Here is a 27,772-nt window from a genome sequence, read left to right as displayed (position 1 = left end):
CAGTCTTAACTCCAGTTTGTGATCTGACATTCAGTTATTTGATCTCCAGTTTCAGTGAACAGCTTTGTAATTTTACAGTTAACTTTCTTCATAACACCCTCTGAGGGTGACGGAGCCCTGGAACAGGCTGCCCAGGGAGGTTGTGGAGTCTCCTTCTCTGGAGATATTCAAGACCCACCTGGACAAGGTCCTCTACAGCCTACTGTAGGTGACGCTGCTTCGGCAGGAGGATTGGACTAGATGACCCACAGAGGTCCCTTCCAACCCCTACCATTCTGTGATTCTGTGAAAATATTTCAATGATTAAACACAGAAAACAGATCAGGAATGAAACATTTTGATCTGAACTTGTCTTATCTTATCAATGGTAGCTGCACTCTGGTAGCAGCAGAGAAGCAGGAGCTGAAATTGGAGAAGGTTGCAAAATACTGAGACCAAAGAAGCGAGCAAACGAACAGCTAAGCCTTACAGAGATCCGTTCTTCCAGGTTCTCCTATATAGTGTCCATAAGTCTGAGAAACTTCTGGTGTGTTTCTTTAGGAAACGAAGCTAATCTATTGAAAACCTATTTTAAAATTAGAGATCTTGCCTATATTTACAAACACATATAAGCAAATATACTCTCTGTTAATCTGGTGTAAAGAAAATAAGTACCAAGCCAGCAGACACGGGGAGTGGCAGAGAAGGGCAAGGACCCTTGAGTGGTGTAGTACTTTCAAATTTTCTCAACAGTATTCACAGCATTTCATTTTAGCCACCCTAGGCTGCCAGTAGTCTATACTGACAAGCAGGCAACCCCAGAGATTAATTACCTGACTCATTTCAGATGCTAACCTTAGGATGCAATGACTGTCCCTCTGGTGGTAAATGTTTCTTGCTTCTAATCATGAAAAGAAATTAGGGTGACCAGCTTAAGCTTCAATATCCAAGACACCTGAAGTGAAACAACAATCCCACCCCAAATTTAAGGAAATATGAAGAGAAAAAAAAAAATACAGCTAAACTAAGCAAGAAAATGTTCAGCCTGCATGTCTGCTGCTTATTACAAGTGAAATAGAGGTATCTGGATGACAGATATCTTGATAAGGACATAAAATTCAAAAAGGATACTTTACAATCCCTTTCTTCCACATAGCTCTCCACCCAACCAGTCCCAGTCTGATCCGAGAGGATTTTCTCTCACTCATTAGTATCCTTGGGTGTCACCCCGACTCCTGAGACTTTGCCTTCTGTAGGCTGCAGAGCCATCTACGTGTGAACACTGGCTTCACTAAACACAGCGATCACAATTCAGCAAAGCACACGAACCAATGCTTAAAGAACTACTTCAGTGGGGCTGAAGAATTCTGATGAATTTTATCTAAGCAAGTTTTCAGCAGGTGGCAACTAAAGAAAAAAAAAAAAAGAAAAGGAGGAAATTCATCTGGCCATAGCAACCTACAGCATATATAGCTGCTGGTTTTACTGCAATATTTGAGCATTTATACTATGTAAAAATATCAGAACAAGGTTAAAAAAGGGATTGAGCAATTCCAATGCCATTCTATGATTTGACAAATCATCAGAAAAATGCTCAATAAGGAAAATCCTTGTTAAAGAGATTCATCCTGTCCAGTAACTTCTTCAACAAATACACCTTGCTGGTGCCAGAAAAGTTCCAGCCTACCATAAAGTACAAGTAGCTTAATTCTGGTAACTCAGGGGATAAAGGCAAAAGAATTACAGTGGAGGCTAATAACAGTTACAGAGTTCAACATTAAACATAGTAATGTAAATGTTTTTTCACATTTTTTGGTTAAAAAAAGTTTTCAATCACATATTTCTGCAAAACATAGCCTAAACAAAAAGCTTTAAGAATCTTTGTTAATATATCAATACTACACTTCAGTCAAACATTTGAATGGTACAGTATTTCAGCTTCAGAAATTATGTGGCAAGATTGTACCATAGACAGTAGATAAAAGCACGAAATAAATTTCTCATTTGTTCAGTTTTAATGCAATCCTGAAAACAAGACTGACTGCTAGCTCTATGTTAATAACCTTACCAATACAAGGAGGGGAAACCATTCCTAAAGAGACACCATACAGGATTTCTACGTGCAAAGTAGCCCCACAGAATCTGAGCTCCCCTCCCCCTCTAAATTATCAAATTACAGTTACATGAGAATGAAGAAGCATTTAACAGTTGTGCCTTTCCAATTAGGAAAAAGATCTGTTTAATATTTTTATTCTCCTCCCCAACAATCTGCATCCAACAAATCTCAAGGAAATGAAAAATACGTTTTACTCTCTGTATCAGTGATGAGTATTTGGGAACTGGATTTAAAATAGCCCAATTCGTACACATATATTCATAAATATTATTTACTACAAGTATATAAATTATTTTCTCCCAGCATGACCGACAGCAGGTAAGAAAAGAACAAAGCAGTGCTAAATCCCAAAGTTTTCTGATTTCCTGCTGTTGTAATTAAAGCAATGCTTTAAAAACGCAGAACGTGAGACCTTTGTTTGAAAAAAAAATGATGCATGTGACAAGTAAACCTTTTTTAAGGAGGATCAAACACAGAACAGATCATCAACTAGAAGGTCAACAGCCCACTCACACTCATAGGAAGAGTGTTACCGATCTAGGCAAATAACAGAGGGTTTAATGGAAATTGCATAGCTATACATTAGGAGGAATAAAAGACAAATAATGGTTAACTGAAACCTAAAAGAAAGTCCAGCTCCCGGAGAAACGTTGCATTCTCGACAAACTTATATCGACTTCATCCTGAAGATGATGAGAAGCTTATCAAAAACTTGAGTAAATATAAACTCTAAAACCAGTATGGTGCATACAGAGATCCTGGAGAAAGCACTAAATGAGCTCATTCAAATATCGCAGTCACAGTCATAAGAAGTGCTGCCCAAGCTAATTCACTCAGCTCCTCAGAGTAAGCTAATTTAACTCAAGGACAAGGGTAGATGAGTTGGAAGGCCTACGATATCCAAAATAGTTGCTTAACCTGGCATAGTAGTCTCTACATAGTACAACACTGTGCAGTATACACCCCCACATCCCCCAAAAAAGTACCACTACAGCTTTGTACACTCATTTTATGAGTTCTTAAACCAGCTTACCGAGTTGTGTGACTAAAGGCAGAAGTGGGGAAAATGGTTGAGCCCAAACTTTTTGCAAAGCCCACAGTTACTGTCACCTTCTAGAGAAAATAATGGTTTACCATTTACCAGGAAAACAAAACTTCTTTAGAAAATCATCTTCCTGGTAGCTACGTTTTCACTATCAAAACCTTAATTTCTCATAAATGCTGTAATTAAGTAAGCGCAGTGTTAAATAGGTGAAGGGGAAAGACTTACCCACTTCAGATTTCAGAAATTCAATTTCCCCACACATTCCATAGTGTCGTCTGATTTTTGGGTTTGCTTTTTTTCCTAGGCGTCTTACAGAAACAGTATGTGTGCATACAGAAAAGTTACAGGACTACCTTAATTTTTCAATAAATATATTTTATACCCAGGGGTCAATGGTATTGTGTGTGCACAGTTACTTAAATTAGCTTTAGTTAGATTGGCATATCTATACTTATAGACTATAAGGTTCAGAAGTGTGCCCTCTATTTTATTGGAAAGCATAAAAATAAAACAGTACAGCACAAGGCGGACAGGCAGTGAAATATGCTTCTGATTTCACTTATGACTTGAATAACTCATTTGCAATGTAAAATAAAGCCTTACTACCTTTTTGGCATTATCACAGACAAATGCTTCTTAAAGCCCTGCTGAAAATCTTAACCATTTTATAGGCTTTGAAGAGCTTACACCACACCAGACAGAATCCAAGGCTTGGAGTGACTGTGTTGAAGAACTCTTATGTTTCAAATTTCACTGGCTTTCAACAATTTAACACATATTCAGCATTTTACACAATCAGGTACAAGGGCAACATTTTCTCTTGTTTCTTCCTGCAAACACTGTCTTCACACTGCGATCATGGGTTGGGGTTTTTTTGTTTGTTTGTTTTGATAAGAAAACAAACCAAGTTAAAGTAACAGTGTTGAGAATACACCAGTTCGATTTGCAACCCAGCCAGTCAGTGGTTTTTGCCTTTTCCAAGCCAGATACAGTACACGTTGATATTAAAGTCTGATGGACTTGGATGAAATTTATACATAGAGGAAGGACTTTGCATCCCAACATTCGTATAAAAATACTAGTCCTAAAAAGAGGTTTTTAAAACTGACTACTAGCAACAAGTTCTGATGTGTATCTACCATCTCTTCTCCCCAACACCACTAAAGCTTTCCCCAAGCCAGCAATGCTTCACGTCCAAGAAACACAAAACCTTCCCAGACAAGAATGGAAAGTGAGATCCACATTCAAACCCTGTAACTGCCACCTGTTTCTTGTGTGACTGAACAAGCATATCGATTTCCTCAGTTACGACTCTGTAAAGTCAGGAAAACCACCCCTGACACCTCCCCAGCCTTTCTCCTACCCTGCCTGCTATTTATTTAGACGGTGAAGTCCCCAGCAGAGGGACCGTCTATCATGCACTTGCATAGCACTTTGCATAATGAGGTATCAATTTAAATTAGCGTAAGTGCTGCCATGCTGCATATAATACACAAACAGCTAAGGGCAGAAAAAATGTGCTTTGAAGCATCAAAGGATATTTAATTAGTATCACCTCTCCTCAAAATAAATAACATTTTAAGGTAGAATTTCTGACTTTGTTTATGGGTCCTACAACACAAGGGAAAGAAGAAAAGTAATTATCAAAAGAAATAGCAGTCACCCCACTGCATGACCTCTGAGCACAAGTAAATCTATACATTTGTTTAATTTGCCTTAAAAGAAAAAGAGCATTACTTGAGAATCTTCCCAGCACTTGGCTGATCCTGTCCCCAGTAGTGAAGATCTAATCCAAAGGGCATGAGGGGAGCTTTAGCTCTTTCTTCTTCTAGCTTTCTTCTCTTACTGTCAGGCTCTCCCGAGGCTGTGGGCTCAGTGGTTGCAGAGTCACTGGAGAAAATTGATGAAAAGTCAACACAGAACAGCAATGATCACAACAACTTCTTGTCTTTTTTTCATTAGATTTTTCACACCAATGTTAATATTATCTTAGATCTAGGACTACAATTACCTTTACAGGATTGTCCTTTTTTTTTTTTTAAAAAAAAAAAAAGGCTAAAAAAGGATACAGACCATAACACCACACACTAAGTACAGCACACTGCACCTTGAAGCTTAACAGCACATTCAGCTAAAGCTAGATAAAATGCATTATACCAGGGGTGCAGAAGCCTAGAGATCTAACAGAGGCAGCAGTGGATCACACACGCTGTACTCTAACAAGAGCTACTGATGTGGCAAACCATTTTGAGAAAGATCTTGCTTCTGTGAACTGAGGTCCATGCTTTCACGGCAGTCACGCAGATTGCAGTGTCTTTTGGTTTTGCTGACAAAATTCCATCTTGCACAATGAGTGTCACAAGTCTAACACCACTACAGAATTCACTAGTCCTCCAAAAACAGAGTACTACTACGGAGACCCTGGGTATTCACTGATGGAGCTGCAAATCGCCTTAGTCACCGTACTGAAACATTAACTTCTTCAAGATTGTAAGTCAAAAGGTATAACTCCAAACTCTGGAGTTCTAATAAAATAAACCCCTTACTCTTTCGGAGATTACTTTCCAGTTTGCTAGGTTTTGGGGGCTTTCCAGGCCAATGCAGAAGTGTCTTTTCTAAACAGATTACTCCAGTCTTACCCCCATATTACAGACAAATGTTAGACAAGGCTGGAGTTTCACCAAGCTCTGAACAGGCTTGACAACAAATACATCTTTGGAATCAGCAACACATGCCTCCAGGCAGCACTGCCTGCATAAGCCACTAGCAACTAAGAGATGGCTGAAACTACTGTCTAATTTAGTATTAGGGTATGTCCTATTTATTTGCAAACCAAAAATTACTCCAATAAATGGGGATGTTTTTTCTGTTAGGAGAGAAGGAAATATTTTTTATTTTCATAGACGCCCTTTACAGCAAATAAAACCTAAATCGAGTAGTAAAAGCATTCTTGAAAGCCTGGTGCCTTCAATAACAAAATCCCCAATATTAAGCAGTGAACATAGATCTCAGTCAAAGAATTCTAACCTCAAAAGGAAACCAAGACAGCCCTAGCAGCTTGCCTAGTTGGTGAGTGTTCTTCTGTGTGCTTTCATGACTAATAAATACAAGAAAGAGCAAGAGGATTCTACAAGAATCAAAACCAAGATGACCTGGCATGTGGAGGTGGTAACTTTGGTAGCTTGTCTCTAATAAGTTTCAGTGTGGCAGCTGCACAGGTTGGATCAAGCTCATCTTCATTCCCTTTCAGCTGAGTGCGGGAGCTCAGCAGAGCTGGTCCAGTTGATGTCTTCCCCACTGGTGCTTTTGGAGGTGACCGTGGTTCGAGCCCTGCAAAAAAAATTCGATGTTCAGGAGCTATTGATTTCTCCCACCCTCAACGCTTCACAGGGGGGCCAAACAGCTCAGGATGCTGCTAACATGTCTTACTGCTTTCAGCTTGCATTAGACATCAATCCCATTAGTAGACAGAGTGGTATTTCTGCCTGGAAGTTTTTCTCATTTTGGAACAGAAACATGCTGAGCAACTAACTACAGAGAACCAACTTGTAAATTTGTATGACGTGGTGTGACAACAAAGAATGATGTTACTTCACCTTGGAAAGAAGGATTTTAACCATACAAGTTTGCCTAAACTGCAATACTGCTTTTTGTATATGTTTCTAGTGTCACATCCATTTGCTGGTATGTCACTTCTGTACTCAAGGTAAAATAGAATATCAAGGTAAAATATCAATATATCACAGTAAAACAGAAGAAAGGAACTATTGGCACTACTGTTTAACACCTAGAGTCCCAAGAGACATCCAAGAACAGCAGAAAGCAAAAGGAAAGGCGTACATCCATATCCTCCTGCGCGCTAAGATTAATGCTTTGTGGTGCCTCAGCAAAAAGTCCTGCTAAAACTCTTACAGCTTGGCAAAGAGAAGCCACTTCTGGGTGGAGGATTCACTGCAACACATGGCTGATGAGACTGGGAACCATCGTCACCCAGCACGGCTGGCAGGAAAGCACACCCGGTGAAAAAACAAAGTGTGTCTGAGGCACATGCCTGTTCTTTGCAGATTCTCAGCTACCATATTGACCCTTCAGAGCCGAGCATATAAAACAAAAGTGCTCTTTTTTTTTTTCCCCTCCTGCTGATTTATTAAGGGGCAGCACCACTGAGAATAGTTGAGTTTTGGTTCCTAAATACATCCACAAGCAGAGTTATGTTTCTTTCACAGATACTAAACCACACAATTTGCCATGATAAAACACCTAAGCGCTGGTGGAAGCGATGAGTATACCCACAGAGCACGCTCCAGGGACAGCGAATGCTGGAGCTACTGCTGAGGAACAAGCCCACTGCCAGGCAGCACCAGGCACTGGTGTTCAGCACCAGCAGCTCGGTGGTGGGGCAACTTCATGACTTCACACAGCCAGCCCCTGCTGTAGCGATGCAATCAGAGAGATGGAGCAGTTAGCACATGCCTCTACCCGCTGAGCTAGAGAAGCAACTCTATTAGCTTGCAGTAGTAACAAGATCTTTTTAGCCAGCGAAAGCTAGAAATGGGAAGACTTGATTCCTCACACTAACATTATAGACTACATTTTCCCCATCAGAAAACCTTCTTATAAGCAATTGAAACACACGGCCTCACTCTCTAAAAAAAACATAATCAAACACAAAGAAGCCATGGTTTCACCAGACTAAAATTTTAAGCAAAATATCTCAGCCTTCTTATGAAAAGTGACCTGAGTATACCTGACATGTTTTAGCCATTATGTAATTGGGATTTTCAGTCTCTTACCCACTTCTAGACAGATCTGAAACTGTATCCAGAAATATTCTTGCTTTGCTAATCATTATATATATATCACAAGGTATCAACTAAAGAAGGAAAAGCTAACATGGTACGAACTGCCCTCTGAGTGGGAAATTGCAGGACTTGCAGTGGCAGGTAGCATTGTTGGGCAAAATACTTTCATTTCAGAGAAAAATATATTTTTCACCTTGATTAATTTTTACCCTGCATTCCCTGTAACTTATGGGGTGGAACCACACAGAAGGCATTGCCTGACTCCAGCCACAGGTCAAGTTGCTGTGCTGGCAACCTTCTAGATGCATCCCCTGGATATATACGGGTCTATAGGTTAGGAGCCGAGTCCTTGCACAGGGAATGACATCTCCTCATTTTCCAAGGCTCCAAGCTCAGGGCACTGAGAAGAATGGCACATCAACTCCCTGCTTAATCTAGATCCCTAGCAATCCCAATTCAAATCCACAAAGCCAGAGCCCTTCAGATGGAGAGGGGAAACGAAAGCAGACATCCAGTTGGATCTGGCTTGTGTGCATATGTAGCCATTAAATTTTGCTGCAAATGGTCACTTTAGCCATTCCTAGGTCCTCATGATACAACAGACCACAGAGAGGAGAGCACCCCAGAGTACTCTCAATGGTGAGGACTGTTCTAAAGCCATCTGAGACCCCATGTCTCTCTCTAGTGTGGCTTATACTGGTAACAATGAAGGACAATGTTTTAAGGGCAAGGCGATTCAGGGCAGAGATCAGTAACAACAACGGTGGCAGACAGCTTACCTGCCCCTTTCAAAACAAGGGAAGTAAGGAAATCAGATCTGGAGAAGGAAAGAGGATGAGAGTGTGCTAGCCACCAGCAGTTAAACATGCATGGAGACTTCTCTGCCTTCTCCTTGCTCTCCCACAACAACTCAACACATTCCTCCTGCTTATCCAGTGTGTGACAGAGAAATGTGGACCATTTTAACCAGACAACTGAGGGGAGGCAAGTACCCCCATGATGCACCTTGTGCGTGACAGTACTTTCCCATGTCTGTAGAGAGACCAGGCCCAGCTCTGGCAGGCTGATGCATTCCACCTCGCCTAAGAAAAGCCCATTTGGGTGTCGTGTAGATACCCCACAGGAGTGAACACACATCTGAGAGTGGGTGTTTCAGTAGTGCCAGTCCTGGGCCTGTTTCCAGAAAGGCTTCAGAAAGTATCCAACTGTCTGAATGTTCGCAGGCAGCAAGCATCGCAGAGTGGACAAAAAGACATTCACCACACTCTGAAGCCAGTCTCAAACCCAGCTCTTCCCTAACTCCCTCCCTCTTCTGCTCTCTGGAAAACACCCCAAAAATCAAAGCCCGCATTCCTAAGTCAGTGCATCTTGAAAGACAGTGCTGCTCAAGCTGCCCAGTGCTTCCTGGGAACTGAAGTTTGCACAGACTGTGATGCAAAGAAGGATCATTCCTTTGTAACTTTTATGTCCTCAGATGGGAGGCGAACACCTGCCTACCAGCTGTAGAGAGATGCGGGCCATCTTGCTGTTGGCTAGTGATGCTGCTGAGCACGCCTGACACTGCTACTCCCTTAGTCATGCCCACATCACACACTCTGATGAAAGCCATGAACATGCCACATTCACCTTGTTACCTAACTTCCCTTCCCAAAGTCAACGAGGCTTCAAATGGTTTTGTTTTTTTTTTAACAATGTTCTTTAAAAGGACTAATCTGTGCATTGGAAAAGGGTCTCAAAAGTAGCAGAAGGACCAGCAATAAGGGAAATGGTAATTAAGCATAACAGGACGGAACTAAGCAGAGTAATATCTGGGCTAAACAGCAAAATAAATGACCTCATGACATTTATGAGGCTGTGGACTTGCCATTCAATACGGGATAATGGCACTTCCACAACAATGTTTTTCAAACAGCATTTCAGTGAAGTATGAAGGGAGTAATCCTGAATTTACGTATCTGGAAAGGGGGCAGGATAGGCCACCATCTCAGCTCCTGTCATAGGCCAGAAAGGGAAAAAGCTCTTCTCAGGTGCTTTGTATCAAAGTGAAACAGAATTAACCCAAAAGATTCTGTTACAACCACTTTTCAGAATCATCAGGATTTGGAGAAGTAAAACTTCCTTTTATGGCAGAAACAAACAGGCCCTTTGGCACCAACAAGGTCAGCTGAGAAAAACATGTGACAGACTGTGTCTAATGTAGAACCACTTAGACTGAACTTAGAAAAGTATTCTTGTCTTAAAAAAAATAAAAGCAACTTTAAATGCTGAAGAGCATTGTTTAAAGCCACAGTTTTGAGAGCACTTGCATTCATACTAATAACAAACTGTCTTGAAGTGAGAAGGTAGCAGGTATGCATCTCACACCTTTTTTCCTCTTCAGAGAGAACATGTGCACACGTATTAAAAGCTCTCAGGAAACCTTAGTTTTATTCCAGTCCTTTCCTACAATGTTTATGGGAAGCAGGATTGCTCATTCCCAACACTGATTTTGTTTGAGGGGGAGAGGATGCGACCAGCAGATACAAGCAGTCAGCAACACACAGAAAAGGTAAGAGAGATAAATGGACAATGTGACATTTAGACAGATAAAAATCACATCCAAAAGATCAATATAAGAATTCTTAAGAGTTACAAGAACAAAGTATTTTCCCATTGATTTCATATTTTAAATCATTAACAGAAAAGTGGCTAAAACATTATGACATCAGTAACACCAACTCTACTGTGAATTTTTTAAACAATATTTGTTGACAAAATTAGTTTTTGCTAACAAGATTAAGACAAGAATCACCATTCAGACAGCCCTAGCTGCATGGTATCCAATGTTAGCATGAGGGTTTTTTGTCTTGTTTTAAAAGACATAGATTGGATTAAGTGCAGTTTTAAATGTAAAATTCCTCTTAAGAATTCTGCTGCTCTATGTATTTTATTTAACACAAGTACATTACCTGGGTTCAAATTGTTCCAATAGCAGCTTTTAGAAAGAATCATAAAAGTGTTCAAATCCCCTTTTTTTGTTTAAATTGACCAAATGGCACCTATTTGCCTGAAGCAATAAAGTAGACCATGTTCGCAAGACAAATCGATAGAAGGAAAGAGAGAGGCTGGGGTTTCAGCTGAAGTTAGGCTGCTGAATGCTGACATTATTGATTTTAGCTAGTTCAGCTGGCCTTGTAATTAAAATGTAAATTTGAGAAAGAGATTATGTCCTGACAGAAATGGTGGGATTAGGGGGAGATAAAAGCCCCTCAGTAAAATTTCAGAGAAAGAGCAAGCACAGGTTTCCTCAGCTGTGTGGATTTAGAAGAAATCTAGCTACTTCAGATTCACTGAAGTTTAATTGAAAAAACGGAGATAGAATATAAACAAGTACTATGGACTTCAACATTCCTGAAAAAAAAAAAAATTTCTCTTTCCCATGTGTTGAATCTCAGTCAAGCTGAATGTATTCTATTCATATTAGCACAGACACTCTCGAAGGTGGTTAGGAAAATCCAGCAGTTCAGGTACAATCCTTCCCCACCTACCCTCTAGTGTGCTTGTAATGAGAAAAACTGCATTTATTTTACTGAGGAAGCATGGTAAGATCTACTGCTAAGTGACCAGAACTTTGCAAAGCTTACTGCATACGGACTTGCAGGCCAGGGGGTTTGAGTCAATGTCTGGGGCATTGCTTCCAGACAGCTGCAGTGTTTTGGGATCAGTTCTGCTGCACCCCTCCATGCACAAACATGTGCGTGAACACAATGAATGCAGGTGATCATACTGTAGGAAGACTTCGCTATCTCTGAAGGTTCTGCTACTCACGAGGGATGGAAGTTTGAATTATATGTCACCCCTGACAGACATCTGATCTTCATGAAACCGCCACAAATTAAGAGGAATACTCACTTGGGTTTTTTTAAATTGGGATCAAATTTAATCTCTCTCTACCTAAAAAGAAAAAAAAAAAAAAATCAGGTTCTATTGTTCTCAGTATCACTCCATCTACAAAGAACTCTAAACTGAGGGAAAAAAACAATAAAAATACCTGTTATGAACAAAACCTTAAAAGTATTCATACAGGGCTAACACTGATTAAAACTCTTACTATTCATTGTGGTACACAACTTTCTCTTTAATTTTAGATAGGCACAGTTTCTTATCTTACCCTTGAACACCACTGAACAAATTGCTGACCACAGCTGCTAGGGAAGGATGCCGAAATGCCAGAGGTGGCTTTAGCAAGTATTCTCACAGCACACAGAAGCCGTGTGTGCGCTCACAGCAACTTAGCACATGGACAACTGCACATAGTAGTATTTCTGTAGAAATTACATGGCTTCTGAAAGAAGTTGTCATGGGGTCTTCCAGAATCAGAGGTTTTAAACAATCAAAAAAGTTGTTCACAGCACCTCTGAAGCGATGTAAATGCTCATTTACACTTATCTAAAACGTCAGAATTCTAGTTTGGAAATTCTAATTAAAGAAAAAAGATAACAACTATGTAGTAATATTAATAGAAAACTTACTATAAGTACTAGATTCTTGTCTAGGGAGAGAAACACAGTTGCACGTTAACTGCCTTTTCCAAACTTGGGAAAAAGGAACACAAATTTCACAGGGCAGTGAAAGGTAAGCAGGTAATTCTGCCTGTCCTTTCCTCTGACTTGTTTTTTCTTCCCCTTACAGAAGTCAAATAATACCCACAAGTCCCTATTTACCCTAGATAGTGTAATTCTAAGTCTCAAATTCAGTTCCTGAGAACTGTGCTTCACAGACTCTGCAGTCACAGAATCACAGAATGTTTGGGGTTGGAAGGGACCTCTGTGGGTCATCTAGTCCAACCCCCCTGCCAAAGCAGGGTCACCTACAGCAGGCTGCACAGGACCTTGTCCAGGCAGGTCTTGAATATCTCCAGAGAAGGAGACTCCACAACCTCCCTGGGCAGCCTGTTCCAGTGCTCCGTCACCCTTAGAGGGAAGAAGTTCTTCCTCATGTTCAGATGGAACTTCCTCTGCTTCACTTTGTGCCCATTGCCCCTTGTCCTGTCACTGGGCACCACTGAAAAGAGCTTGGCCCCATCCTCCTGACACCCACCCTTCAGATATTTATAAGCATTTATTAGGTCCCCTCGCAGCCTTCTCTTCTTCAGGCTGAACAAGCCCAGCTCCCTCAGCCTCTCCTCGTAGGGGAGATGCTCCAGTCCCCTCATCATCCTTGTAGCCCTCCGCTGGACTCTCTCCAGTAGCTCTTCATCTTTCTTGAACTGGGGAGCCCAGAACAGGACACAGTACTCCAGATGAGGCCTCACCAGGGCAGCGTAGAGGGGAAGGAGAACCTCCCTTGTCCTGCTGGCCACACTCTTCTTGATGCACCCCAGGATCCCATTGGCTTTCTTGGCAGCCAGGGCACACTGCTGGCTCATGGTTAACCTGTCGTCCACCAGGACACTCAGGTCCCTCTCCGCAGAGCTGCTCTCCAGCAGGTCCACCCCAAGCCTGTACTGGTGCATAAGGTTATTCCTCCTCAGGTGCAGGACCCTGCATTTGGCTTTGTTGAACCTCATCAGGTTCCTCTCTGCCCAGCTTTCCAGCCTATCCAGGTCACGCTGAATGGCAGCACAGCCTTCTGGTGTGTCTACCACACCTCTCAGTTTGGTGTCATCAGCAAACTTGCTGAGGGTCTGGTCTGCAGGTTTGCTCTTGCTGTGGTCTGCACCGAGCTGTTTCTCCACGTAAAACTGTTCTCCGTGTTCTTCACACGCAGGAAGAATTCCCTCAGGAAGTTCCTGAGCTATGGAGACAAGACAAATCAAGCCAGACTAAAAAGCTATTAGGCTTCTAAAGTGGAACCCAGACAAACTGAGAAACCACTGCAGTAAGGGAAGAAAAAGCTTAAGTACCATTTTTAATTTCCATTTAGCCAGCCTATGTGCGTCTATTTAGTGATTTAACAGTCAGCAGAACCTCAGCAGCTTCACTCCCAAATAATAATGTCATCAAAAACATTTGTCTTCATTACAACTAAGGTAGGGCACAATCATTTGGTTAATCATGGCAATGCACATTTTTATGGCCTGTAGCTGATGAGAGCAATAGGCCAGACTGCTCCTCAGACATGCATGTGCCCCAAATCAACCCACTTAACGTTTTGCAGGAAATACAGCTACCTGCCAGCAACAGAAGCGGCAGTACCGAGTCCATACCTGTGTTCTCTTCTTTGCACTGAGTCATCCTTGAGTCCAGCCTACTTCACCATCACTGCCATGATAATCAAGCTCTCTCCTGTGAAAGCCTAGACTTGATCAACACCCTACCATTTTACAAGCTATTACAAAGTGACTTTCAGTAAGTTTTTCAAATATGCCTGTCACTGGGGAACTGCAATCGATCCTAAACAGAAAACTAAACTCTTTTCCTAGAAGACTAATAAGCATTGAAAACGACTGAGTTTTTCTGAGATGTTTAGATGTTGCGGTTAGGGATGTAGACGCAACACTTAGGATTTGTGGTTTTCCCCTGTGATTTCCAGAAGATTTTCATGTGTGCTATTAAAAACCCCACAGAGTAGAGGAAAACCTAGCTGTATAATCAACAGATAATCACTCTCTATCAACTAAATCTATTAGATGCCATCATTTCTTCACAGGGCAAAATAAGTGGTTTATTTCACCTTATCAACACTTGCATACATGCTCTTTTTGCCATGTTTAGCTTTAAAACTGTTCTATAAAACAGCAAAACAGTCTTTTTATGGGAGAAAGTTCATTTAAACATAGGACAAAAAAGAGCACGTTACTATTGCATGCCATAACTTGAAACACTGTTTTCCTACTTCCTACACCAAGAATGCAGGAGACAAATAGAGCTAAGAAAGAGGCAGCTCAGCAAAGCTACACAGCAACACAAGTGGTTAGGTAACATGCAAGGTTCTCGGGGTGACACAGGCGAAACATTAGTACTTGACCACGTAAATAAAAACATTTAAAAGCACTTAGAAAGTCTTTTCTGTAGGGAATAAAAGAATCAGGTTCCCATAAATTAGTAACTAATTTTCCTAGGTTTTTTTAATCTGCAATGATTATTCTATTTTTGAGGCAATTTTGCTTTCAATCCCTGCATGTCTTGATGGATGCTAATCAATACAAAACATTTAAAAACAATACATATACAGATTAGAGTATACCCAGTCAACAAAAACAAGTGCAATTTTCTGAATAAATGCCACGAAATGCATGAGTTTTACTGCTTCAAATCTGAAAACTCAGGCATCAGTCTATACAGTATTTTGTTGTTATTTCTAATAGAGGCTTTGTAATGTTCACAGAAAATTCAAAGGCTGTAAAGCCCCTACACCTTTACCGAATGGTCACAGTAGCAAGATTATTCCTGTTTCTAAAATGCTCAGTGAGAACTGCACTAGGATAGCTTGTGTAGTCTGAAGCACTCCTAATTCTATGTAAATAACAGGTGGCAACTTCTCTGCTAAGTCTGGTTTTGTACACCTTATTTTTTCATTTGGGGTATAAGCCTTCTTTCCCACATTGCTATGGCATTTCATATGGAAAAAAGAGAATCCAACCAACTACTTAACACACAGAAAAGGGGACCCAGACACCATCAGATTAGAAAAGGCAGTGTGGGGACAGGACATCTAACGTATGCAGGCACATCACTGCGGTAGAAAGAGGGAAGAACAACTGAAATGGACAAAACTAACCCTTGGGATTTTAGAACTGCAGATTTGATCCTGATACGAAAGAAATCCCAAGCACGCTTCAAAATGCAATGTGAACCAGTGAAGTAGCTATCAGGAATCTAAAACATTTTGTCTTAAGGCTCAAATACAAGAGAAATAATCTGATTAAGAGGATTTGAAATAATGGTTTGTGTTCTTGACTGTACAGTTGTTTCTCATGTAACTTTGGATAAGGATGAAACTTGATAACCAGTAGACCGCTGCCATGCTAATATTCCCAAGTCAGAAGGCTTCCTTGTGTCACTGCTTGTAACATGGCAATAGTGCTTCCCTGTACCTCAAAGCAGCATTGCATAAATAAGCTTATGAATGCATGCACTGACACACAGACAAGAATTATGAATTGAGAAAACCCATCAGTAAACAACAGTTGCTAGAGGTGGGTGCTTTGAACTAGATCTAACAATTATTCCATTTCTACATGGAAAGCACATGTCTCAAAACGGATCACTTCCCCACGCCGTTCAGAGTTCAGCTGCAAGCTATGCCAAGACCACCACGGGCAGGAAGGAATCTCTTATCCTGGCATCAGCACCAAATTCTGTCCATCATAGAACCGTTCAGGTTGGAGGAGACCTTCAAGATCGAGTACAACCTTTAACCTAATACTGTCAATTCCACCACTAAACCATGTCCCTAAGTTCCACATCTATACATTTTTTAAATGCCTCCAGGGACAGCCACTCCACCACTTCCCTGGGCAGCCTGTTTCAATGCTTCACAACTCTTTCAGTGCAGAAACTTTTCCTAATAGTCAATCTAAACCTCCCCTAAAGCAACCTGAGGCCATTTACTCTCGTCCTATTGCCTGTTACTTGGGAGAGGAGACCAACACCCACCTCACTACACCCTCCTTTCAGGTAGTTGTAGAGCGTGGTAAGGTCTCCCCTCAGCCTCCTCTTCTCCAGACTAAACAGCCCCAGTTCCCTCAGCTGCTCCTCGTAAGACTTGTGCTCTAGACCCCTCATCAGCCTCATTGGCCTTCTCTGGACACACTCCAGCACCTCAATGTCCTTCTCACAGTGAGGAGCCCAAAACTGAACACAGTACTCCAGGTGTGGTCTCACCAGAGCTGAGTACAGGCACAAGAACAACATCAGAAGCTGTACAGTTCCATCCCCTACCTTATCCACCTCAAGGCTTTAAGCCAATGCAACTCACAACCCACCAGCAAAGTCTGGAATGTGGGAAATCTCAAGTGGAAACAAGATTTTATACCTTCCTAAAGCTTTCTTTTAAATGAGTAATGTCCCAATTTTTAAGGGCAAGTTACTCCTCAACAGATGTAAATAACATCGGCGCAGAGTGCTGAGAACCACAGCAACCCTATGAAAACTACTGTCACAGCGCTGTTTCTTTTTCAGCCCAATACTCCTCTTCAGCAACACAATGAATTTAAAATGGCTCTGTGGTACCACACAGTCTCCTGTCTGTTGCAGACACCAGGTGCAAGTGTAAATAAGGATTATACAAATGGGAGGTCATTAAAAGTCTGGTAATGCTAATTTGGCATGACACCCCTAATGGGTTATATCTTCACACTTCAGTTATCTAATCACCTAAATTCTTTTAACAAATTTACATTTCATCTTATACATGGAGATTCAGATTGACTTGTTTAATTCTCCCTCCACCCAAACTGTACCCATGCTCAGTACGTCTTGCATGTTAAATATCTTCATCAATTTTGAGGTCATCATCATGTACATATATACGCAGATAATACAACCACACATGTCTATATGCTCATGCATACAAAACTTCCCCATCTCTAAATATCTTTTCATTTTTCACAAACTTTTCAGGTCTCAGAATAACCACAAATACACATATGCATCATCATTTATAGCATCTCACCTTGATATTTACCTTGTTGGTAGGATACATCTATTTTCACTGAGAGAAGTGAAAGGCAATAAAGTGACTTAAATCCATAATTTAAATGTCATGTTTCAATCCATTCCCACAGTCATGTTTTACAACTTTGTTTTCCTGTTTAGTGTAAAAGGTTAATCTGAGGAGCTGTTCGCTTTTTCTGATTTGTTCAGCAAAAGTAACAACACAAGGAAAAAAGCTTTATGTCGTTCACACCTTCTACATGAAAATGAGGCGAAATTCAAATAGCAGTGAAGTATTGTGTTAACATGATACAAAGGGCGGTAAGATGCTTTATTTTTTTAAAAATGTGTGTCCATGAGGAAGACGGGAAGAAAGACACAGAGGGAGACAGGGAAGAGAAGAGTACATTTCACCTCCTGCGGAAGCTGACAAATATAAACAGAACTTTCACATGTTAGGATTCATTAGGCTCCTGTTAAAGATACAAAAAACAAGTTCCAGTGCCTGGAAGTATTATGAAATTACCAGTTTTGGCACAAGAAATACTGCCAAAGGAAGGAGGAGGGAAAAAAAAAAAAAAAAAGAACGAACTACAGCTATGTTAATAACTAACCTCATTTGCTCATTCATTTACCATCACTGCCAGTGGTTTTGGACTCTTTCATTAGCCATGGATACATAAGAAGCTTTTCACAACTGTTTGGAAGACTGCTACCCCTCTCCTCTGTTATATTCCTTTTTTGAAAGTCCCACTGTTAGCAATAATTAGAATTTATTCAGTACTTACTGCAAGACTGAGGTATTTGGGATGGTCAACATATAATGGTATAATTTTATCAAAATAGAACTTTTTTTCCACGAACAAAAAATTTAAAAACTGCCCAGTTCCTGAGTTTGCATCCTACATCTGTTCATCACTGTTGTGTGTTCTCATCTAACATGCACATCCACTTCCCATTTCACTGGCTCATTACTCCCAGGTCCACTTCATCCTCCCCAACCCTTGGCTGGACAAAGCAAGCGCCTACAGACTGTTCCAAGCAACACACCCATGCCAAGAGTCATGCCAAACCCCACTGCAGCTACCTGCTCACCCGGGCACTAGTCTAATCTCAGTCCTCTGTACAGTTGCTAACTTCCACATTTTTTTTGAAGGCATGGAGGGACAGAGACATCTACCTCTTTCAAGCAAACTGGAACCAGCCAGTTGGACTTGTTGCAAGTCCTTAGGCAGGGAACATAGACATAGAGAAAAAAAAAAAAAAAAAAACAAAAAAAAAAATCAGTGCAGTCCTCATTTCCCAGGGTGTCTCAGCAGGTTAAGTCGAGATGGGGCAGATGGACTGAGGCACTAGCAGGACTTCACACCTGGAGACACCCTTGAGCTGGCCCCAACCACTACAGGTGATCATTACTGATCATCTTTTGCTGTCTGTAGCCAAATTTGATAGCAGAAGACAATAAACAGGTCACTTGAGCCACACCATCTTCCATTTACACAGGCACACCGCCTTGTTTCAGCAAGAAGAAATATTTGGCTCATACAGGTAATAGCTGCAGCCTGACTTTTATGATGCAGACTGTAGATAAGTTAAAAATAAGCATGAACAGGATTGAAAAAAGGCACAGCACAGCACCAGTCTTACACAAATACTCATGGAGAAATGCAGGAGCAAGAAACTTACTACAGCGTCCAAAGTTTTTAACCTCTGTGTGATGGCAGCTACCTTCTCTACAATGTACTGAAATTTTCTCAATTTTAAAATACGCAACATTACAGAGACAAAGCTGCAGATACTTAATAAGCTACATGTACAAAGAACAAGGAGTAATGCACTTAAGTTTAATTATTCGAGATAAACTTTCTTCACTAACTCCCCTCTCAATTTCACAAAAAACACATTGCAAGTATTTATTTATTTAAATAACAACAACAAAAAAATCTTTAGAATGCATTAAAAGAAGGCAAGACCAAGATTGTATTTTGTCATCTGGTATGTGCTCAGTGGTTATAATTCTGCACTTGAATGATGAGCTCCTTTTAATGTCTTGTGATAGCAACACTCAACGAAAAAAAAAAAAAACAAACCCAAAAACCCAACAAGCCTTCTTTCCGATCTGTAAGTTGGCCACCCTGTGTGAGGAGGTGGCTGTACATCTCCAACTGCTATTCATGCAGGCGACAGGACAAAACCTTATCCCAGCTCACCAGACTGTTACCACTATTTCCAACATTCAGGCTCATTTACAGCTTTGCAATCCCCTCACTCCCAGTAAGTATGTGTTTAGCACACTTATAAGCATCCACGGTGCTGCTTCTGGCTCTAAACTCCAGTGGAATATGATGGAATGAAATAAACTGCTCGTCTCAGCTGCTCTTGCTCCTAGAAAGTATTTATTTATCTAGAGCCAATCGCTGCTCCCGTATCTATGTAATGACTTCCTCATAGCAGTGCGAGATTACCCACACCGCTGATCACTTTATTACTTCAGAATGGCTGTTTATTTACCTTAGTGCAGCAGTAACAAGCAGGGATAAAGCTTGTCACAGCTGGGCAAACTCACCATATTCCTCACGCAGGTGGTCTGGAATGTGGGGCTCATAACCTTCCTTCTCAGGGACCTCCACAAATTCGTCTTCATCCTCGTCGTCATCGTCATCCGAGGCTTTCATCTACAGAGATATTTTTGTTGTTTTTTTTTTTTAATGTGAAGATTGCTTTTCATTTCCCTTCACATTGAAAACATTTCACAGATATCTTCATAGCCCTACTGAGACTTCTCTATGTCAAAAGTATTTCCCTAATTATGCATTTAATCTTTATCTAAGATTAGGCCTTTGCTTAACATTTTATCTCTAAAGCCATACTCTATCCTAAGGGCTTCTTTAAAGCCCCTTTTATCCACTAGAACACATGCAGTTGGTGAAGTCTGAGAAAGTGTGAACCTATAAAATAAGACCAAAAAAAATCTTAAAATAACATCAAAATTCTGGCCTAATGACCAAATTATATCATTATCTCTTCTCCTTTGGTTGATTTTACTCCTTTAGCTGTACCCAAGTAGTCTGTGGCATGCTGAATAGTATCACAAATTGTTTAAGAGCTCAAAACCAGAGCAGGCAAACAGGAGGGGAAGCTGATGGCCTGGCAAGCTAATACTGACCAAAGTAAGAATATCAGTATATTATAGTGTTTCACTGAATTTCTTCACAACAGCGCTAAAAATAATTTGATACATTCTTTTCTTAACTAATTCAGTACATCCTAACCATTCACACCATTAGACTGCACACATTACTATGGTTAAGACCAACAAAATGGGATTTTTAAAATGTACTTAATCTGTATTGCAGTCTGAAGTTGAAGATCTATGAATAGTTGAAAAATAAAAATGGAGTTCCTATCAACTAACCAGGGTAATTAATTCATCTAAGTGGCTTCCTATACATCATTTCAGCTACCCACTACTGTATATGCGCCAGCAAGACTCTACACTTTTTTTTCTAAGTTTGTTCCATACCTGAAAATAAGTTTCTTCTACACTACACATAAGCTAAAAGAATCTGTGCCACCTCAGACACGGCCTGTAATATCAGAACTTTAAAACAGCAAATGCCAACTACCCTAAAAAGGCAGCGATGATGGAGGTTTTACGCTTTCTTTCCTTTGCCTGCTTTGGGAGTCACCTAATTCTTAAAAACAACATAATTAGCACATTATTCTATGTTTGCCATGCACTTTTACCAGTCTAGGAAATAATAAGAGTATCCAGTAAAACCAACCTTACTACAGGCTATCACTTTTTTCAACTTCACTACAGCAAGCCACAGCAGAAGATAAGGAATGGTATTGTTTTTACTATTTTCAGCCACATTCTTTACTTCTCTTATTGCACCTGACTTAGGGCGATATTCATATCAACCACTCATTGTTACAAGCACTGGAGGATACCGAAGGTTTTGCCTGCAGCAGAATTTTCCCAATTTCATTCACTACTCTAATCGTGTGTCACAGCTGCACAGCTGAGTTCCTTTAAATCACACATATACTCTCAAGCCAACAAACCTAGAAACCTGTCTTGGTTTATTGAACGTAGTTAAAAATTTAAAATAAATAATAATAATTTAAAAATTAGCATTTCTTTTTTGTCAGTATTACTTGTGAGCTGAACTAATTTCTAATACAGATCATTAATTGATATTAATACACATATTGATACACTTTAACATATAACGAATGGAAGGTGCAAGTTAGAAATAGAATTCTTCCCCTTGCTTAAAAAATGACTTTCATCAAAGAAAGCTCCAGTTCCAGTAAAAGAAAAAAAAAAATTACTGTCCTGAAGAACAGAGCGGATTTACTACTGCATTCTTACCAGAGAACACCTAATTAGTCTTCATTTTAAAATCAGGTCCCAGCATAATTATGTTTGGAAGTACCCTGCTGCCAAAGACAGGTACCAGCCACAATGTAGTCGCTTCAGCCCAATGCTCACTGCCTTGATAGCTGCCAACCTTCAGGCTATGCTGGAGGACCTGGCACCCTAGTTCACTTTTGGTTTCCCACTGCAATCATATTTCCTCACCTAAAAGAAAGAAGCATTTCAGGGCCTACCTGGCACGGCCAAGACAGAAGCACACTGAACCTGACCTCCGCAGCAGAGCCCAAAACAGAGTTCGAGTGCAATGAAGTGATTGTGGGAAGCGATTGTGCCTCTGTACTCAGTATTGGTGAGGCCACACCTGGAGTACTGTGTTCAGTTTTGGGCCCCTCACTACAAGAGGAACATTGAGTTGCTGGAGCGTGTCCAGAGAAGGGCAATGAGGCTGGTGAAAGGTCTGGAGAACAAGTCTTGCCAGGAGCGGCTGAGGGAACTGGGATTGTCTAGTCTGGAGAAGAGGAGGCTGAGGGGAGGCCTTACCGCGCTCTACAACTACCTGAAAGGAGGGTGTAGTGAAGCGAGTGTTGGTCTCTTCTCCCAAGTGACTAGCAATAGGATGAGACAGAATGGCCTGAAACTGTGCCAGGGGAGGTTTAGATTGGTTATTAGGAAGAATTTCTTTACTGGAAGAGTTGTGAAGCAGTGGAGCAGGCTGCCCAGGGCAATGGTGGAGTCCCCATCCCTGGAGGTGTTCAAAAAACGCGTAGATGTCGCACTTCAGGACATGGTTTAGCAGGCATGGTGGTGTTGGGTTGACAGCTGGACTTGATGATTTTAGAGGTCTTTCCCAATCTTAATTATTCTATGAAAGGGCCACATATTCTGTCACTAATCACAAATGAGCCAAGGCACTGGACATAAAAGCAGCACATCTGTGTCAAACTGCAACTTTTAGCAGACCTTACTGATGGCCTTTAGGAAGAAAAACTTCATCAGGTTTTGTACTCTGCAGAACGGAAGACGGCCAGAGATTGAAGAAAATTTGTTTGTGTTTTGGTTTCAAAATTCTGCTGGTGGTGTCATACCTTTTTTATCTGTTAGGGGCAATTTAATTAAGCTGGGAAATAACACCCACTCTTACTTCTCCAGCTTGAAGCAGGGCAACATTGTACTTTCTACACTCATTTTCCATTTCTCATATAGGTATTCAAGACGTCTTTACCAAGCTAAAACTCGCCATGGATGATCTTAGTCTACAAGTTTGTGCCATAACGTAAAAGCTGACTAACTTTGACCTCATAAAACAGGGGGAAAAAAATTCAATGTATTTCCATAGTTATTTCTCAGAAGTAGTCTGTAAACAAATAAACAGCAACAGGTTTGAGGAACTGGGAAATACTGTCAAACTAGGAAAAGAAAGAAAACTCAGTTCAGACTGATCATGTAACTTAAATCGCCAGATTATACCTAAAATACCAGTGGGTATAATACAAATACTCACGTGCATGGCATACCTGAGAGGACTAGAAAGAATTCAGAAGAATACTACCTTTAATTGAAGTTTCTCCTTATTTGTTCACATGCCGTTAGAGGCACATAGCTCCCTGTACATTAACACACTAAAATTCAGTGGTCTTCACTAATCCTCAACTTGAAAACTGCATTAGGAACAACTTTGCTGTATTACCTGCATGGTCTAAAACTTTAAAGCACGTGAAAAGCCTGACGGAGAAAAGGCATAATCAGATGCAAATTCACTTTGTTTAGGTACAATCCATGAACTGTGCATTCAAGTACTATAGAAAACATTAATCATAGGAAACTGTAATTTTTGTTATCAGTCTAACACTAATCAAAAGGGAAACCTGTCACCACCGCTGACCTGTGAAACGTCCCAATTATACTCTTCGGAAATGACAGGAGCACTTAACTTCCTCACTGAGTAAATGACGACGATCAATCAAGTTTGAATAACAATGAGCCACGGAGCTGAAAATTATTTTTTGTATAGAATCTACCCAGGAATTTATGAAAGGTGAAAAGCAACCCAAGGTTTTAGGGGCATTATGGCTTTCAGCTAGTGCAGCGCATATCAAACACTAAACAGAATTTATGTGTTTTAATTTTCTAAAAGGTAGATGTGGACTTGGTGCTACAATGCATAACATATAATGCCAGATTTTAAATATGGGCATCATTTTCATAAAATATTATGCTTATTGTTCACACCCTTGAATTTCCCTGGGATCTTCTATTAAATTTAGATTTCCTGTGAAAAAAATTAACTGCTTAGCTAACTATGAGGAATTAAGTCCCTTTTTCCTTTCAAACAGACATAAAGTCTTTATTTTGATATAATCCTTAACAAGATTAATCTTTTAAAGTAAAAAGATAAATAAGTCATCACTGGTGGAAATTCAATAAGTTGTAGAGTAGTAATGGGTAATTATATCTCATTTTACTTCATTCTGGCGGTACTTCATCAGAACCATCCCATTTATGCTGTTTTGTTCCATTCCCTTTCTACGGAACGAAGAAGAGCTCATGGGCAACATTGTTAGTCAGAAAAGTATCTTTGTTTTTTTAATTCCACTTTTCAAACACGAAGAAAGCTCCAAAGCAAGCTCTACAGGCTCAGTACGAAAGTTCAGCCACCCATGTATCTACATTTCCACTATGGGTAAACTTTTAAAGTCAATTAGAAAAATAAAAGTCAACAATCCATGATTAAATCAGAAGAAATAAATCTTTAAGACAACATTTGGACTGGCAGAATTAGTAAATTATAATCCTTTACGAATGAGTGGTTAGCTATTTGCAAACAAGAAAAACGAGACTATGATAAAAACAAGCAAAATGCCATTTCTAGTGTGCCATATCTGAAGGGAAGCATAAGCTCAAGTGACAAATACTACAACGTAAAGCTTTTCTGGTGGCGTACAGAATGAAATACCTCTAAGATACGTAGTCATGCAACTGATTGATTTTCAATAACCCAAAGACTATAAGAAAAGAGGTCCCATTTTCAGATCCGTTCTAATTATCAGGCGACAGGAGCAAAGTCGCTAACAGTTTGCCGTCTTACCAGAGACGAAGGGTGAACTTCCTTCCCTCCGGCTCTAGAGGCTGGGCCATCCGAAGAGAGACCAGACAGATTCCCAGACACCAGAGGCCACTTGCACCATCACTGCTCCTCAAGTTGCACGGAGAAGGGAAGTTTTTCTGTTCAGTGTTAATCTGCTCTATTATATCTAAATGAATCATGGTGTTGCAAAACTACATTGCTAGGGTTTTGGGGTTTTTTTTTTTTTTTTTCCTGAGTGAGTTTGGGTTTTTTGCGTTTGTTTTTAATGTGGTAGTATTCCTGACTAGCTATCTCACTGCGAGAGGAAGTAAGATTTAGCAAGACAATTTCCAGATTCTTGGGCTGAACTTCTTTGTATTGCTGACTCTTCCAGCTAGACAAATGCAATCAAACCATTTGCTCTCTAACTCATTAAAAAAAACCCTGAAACTGATGTTTCCTTATTACTTTCCATCTTATTAAAAATACTGGAAACAAAAACTGGATGCCAGCAGAAATGCAATCATGTCTTTTACTTTGGAGTCAACACTCCAAGGGCCTCCAGCTGCTAGTGTAGCTCAGTGCAAGCACAGCTCCAGTTAAACACCTTGCTCATCCATCCCAGCCAGCCATACACGCAAAACACCCTCCACCCACCACTTGGGAAGATGCAAGGAAAAGCCTTTGGTTCTTTTCCCAGTTTTATACAAATTGATTGCTACATTCTGTAAAAGGATTTAAAAACCTGAGCCTCTGCAATCATAATTAAAGCAAGCAATAAAATGACTGAAATACACAATGCAATCAGTTTATAGGACAAGATGTACAGCGTTTACTGATTGTTTTAGAGAAAGGAAGGAAGGGAAAAAGACAGCACATGAAGAAGTCATATCTACTTACTAAAACACCACTGGCGAACTACAGCTGGGACCATTAAATAAATATTGCATGGTCTAATTAACTTGGTTTGCAATCTCAATTACTTTTCACCCAAGAAATCACTTTTGTTCAGTTTTATGCGTGTCTGTTTCCCTTTTAAAAAAAAAATGATGTAAGGCATCCTCAGACAAGTGAACTCTAAACTTCATTTGTCTTTCAGCAGGCTTGATGGCTATGCATTTAAAAACCCATTCTATCTTATAAACTAAAAATTAAATGTACTCAGCTGTGATGGTTGTCATTGCATCTGCTATTTATATGCTAATACCCTCACTGGAAGATCTTGCAAATTATTCCTCCATGCCAATATCTCATGTGCATCTACTCAAAGCCAACTAAATATTTTTCTAGAGGCAGAAGATTTTGGTTAGGGAACCAGAATATTTATCACCACAGAACCTAGTTAAAGGGGCAACGTTAAGCAAATACATTTTTTATTTGACTGTGACACAAAACATGCTTCAGTTATCTTAAATGAAATTTGGGGATATTCTATGTAAGCAGACAGTGACTTGGTAAAAATAATTTCTTCAGTGCCAGTAATAGAAACTGAAGAGTCAAACAGTGTAACTTGCATCTAAGGACTTTTATGAGTTCCTCCTTTTTCATTCTTTTATATTTTTCCAACACTGGAGAAAGAGGAAATAACTGCTGGCATTTTGACAGATTTCAGAACTGTGCTCGAGTTTTCCTGTGTGCAACCCAAGGAAAACATAAACTACTAAACCAGCTATATTTATAGGGACCTCCCACACACACTCCCTCCCCCCTTACTCTGTGATTTGAGCATAAATTCAAACCTAGGTGCCTGCAAATTAGATACGTGGTCCAGGCAAACCACATTTTATGTTCACCAGTAAAAGTATCACCGTTTATTCTATTTGTAGTTGCTCAACAGCACATGGGCTACTTGGCCAGCCAGACTTTTACTTAGGAATGCACTTTTCACACTGTTTCATCATTTCCAGAAATTAGTAAAACTGTTTAAAGGGTTTCAGCCCAACAGTTCGCCCAAGTGCAACGCTGGAGAACCAGCGTACCTTGCTCCAAATTGCTTTAGCAATGTAAACAACCCAATGAAGCAGTTTTTCTTTAAAGCAATGCACGAGAGCCAGAGTCTGTGAGTATTGTCGCAGTCCTGGAGGTGCAAGCTTGAGATTTACTCAAGACCTATGCCAAAGCCCTCTCCATTCCACCCAGTGATAAACAGAGCTTGGACATGTACATTGGAAGGTCAACAGTGGTGAGGCACATTGCACAAGATCTCTATCACTCTGTGTTATCAGCTACTGCATCGCTGGACCCTAGCAGGGTCGAGGTCTCAGATAAGCTTAGGAAGGATTTTAATAAGCAGCAGCAAAAATTTACTCAAAAAAACAAAAAAAAAAATTTGGATCTTTATGAATCACTGTTCAGATGAAGAAATTAGTATGTTCAATACACCCAGTAGACTAGCATGTGCATTTACAGTTTCATACTTCAAACAAAGGGAGTCTGGAAAACCAGTGCATTTAACAAAACTATTATCTCTGGAAAATATTGTAAAGCAAGTTTAGCACTTCTTTCGCAGTAACCACTCGAGATGTATCCTCAGATCTCACTACTTGGGCTCCTACCATCCACCAAAATCAACAGTACTTGGTTGCATGAATGTTCTTAAGCCTTAAAGAATATTTGGAGAGCAAAGTTCTCTTGCATAATCCAAATTTTTCATAAAACGAATACCACATTCAGGGGAGGTGTAACAGTTTTACTTAAAACTACTGCAGATCTCCAAGTCTAACACCACCTTTCCTTTCTACGCATCCAGAGAGCTAAAACAGAAGTCTGCTACCTGTCATTAACAGTGCTAGCAAAGTTCCCCA

The 27,772-nt window shown here is 40.3% G+C and overlaps 1 protein-coding gene across 3 annotated transcripts in view; it reads right to left on the bottom strand.

Moving 5' to 3' along the window:
• Positions 1 to 27,772, bottom strand: part of UVSSA (UV stimulated scaffold protein A) — a 60,421-nt gene that overhangs the window by 15,574 nt on the left and 17,075 nt on the right. For all 3 annotated transcript variants that reach the window (XM_075420352.1, XM_075420353.1, XM_075420354.1), the window contains exons 7-9: positions 20,087 to 20,195; positions 6,293 to 6,470; positions 4,878 to 5,030 (exon numbers count right to left, since the gene is read on the bottom strand). In XM_075420352.1, coding sequence (XP_075276467.1) covers positions 4,878 to 5,030; positions 6,293 to 6,470; positions 20,087 to 20,195 — 440 coding nt within the window. The remainder of the gene's footprint in view (positions 1 to 4,877; positions 5,031 to 6,292; positions 6,471 to 20,086; positions 20,196 to 27,772) is intronic.

The sequence above is a fragment of the Opisthocomus hoazin genome, chromosome 5 (genome assembly GCF_030867145.1).
Source record: "Opisthocomus hoazin isolate bOpiHoa1 chromosome 5, bOpiHoa1.hap1, whole genome shotgun sequence".
In the NCBI taxonomy this organism is placed as follows: Eukaryota; Metazoa; Chordata; class Aves; order Opisthocomiformes; family Opisthocomidae; genus Opisthocomus; species Opisthocomus hoazin.
This window is presented reverse-complemented; position numbering and strand designations above follow the sequence as displayed.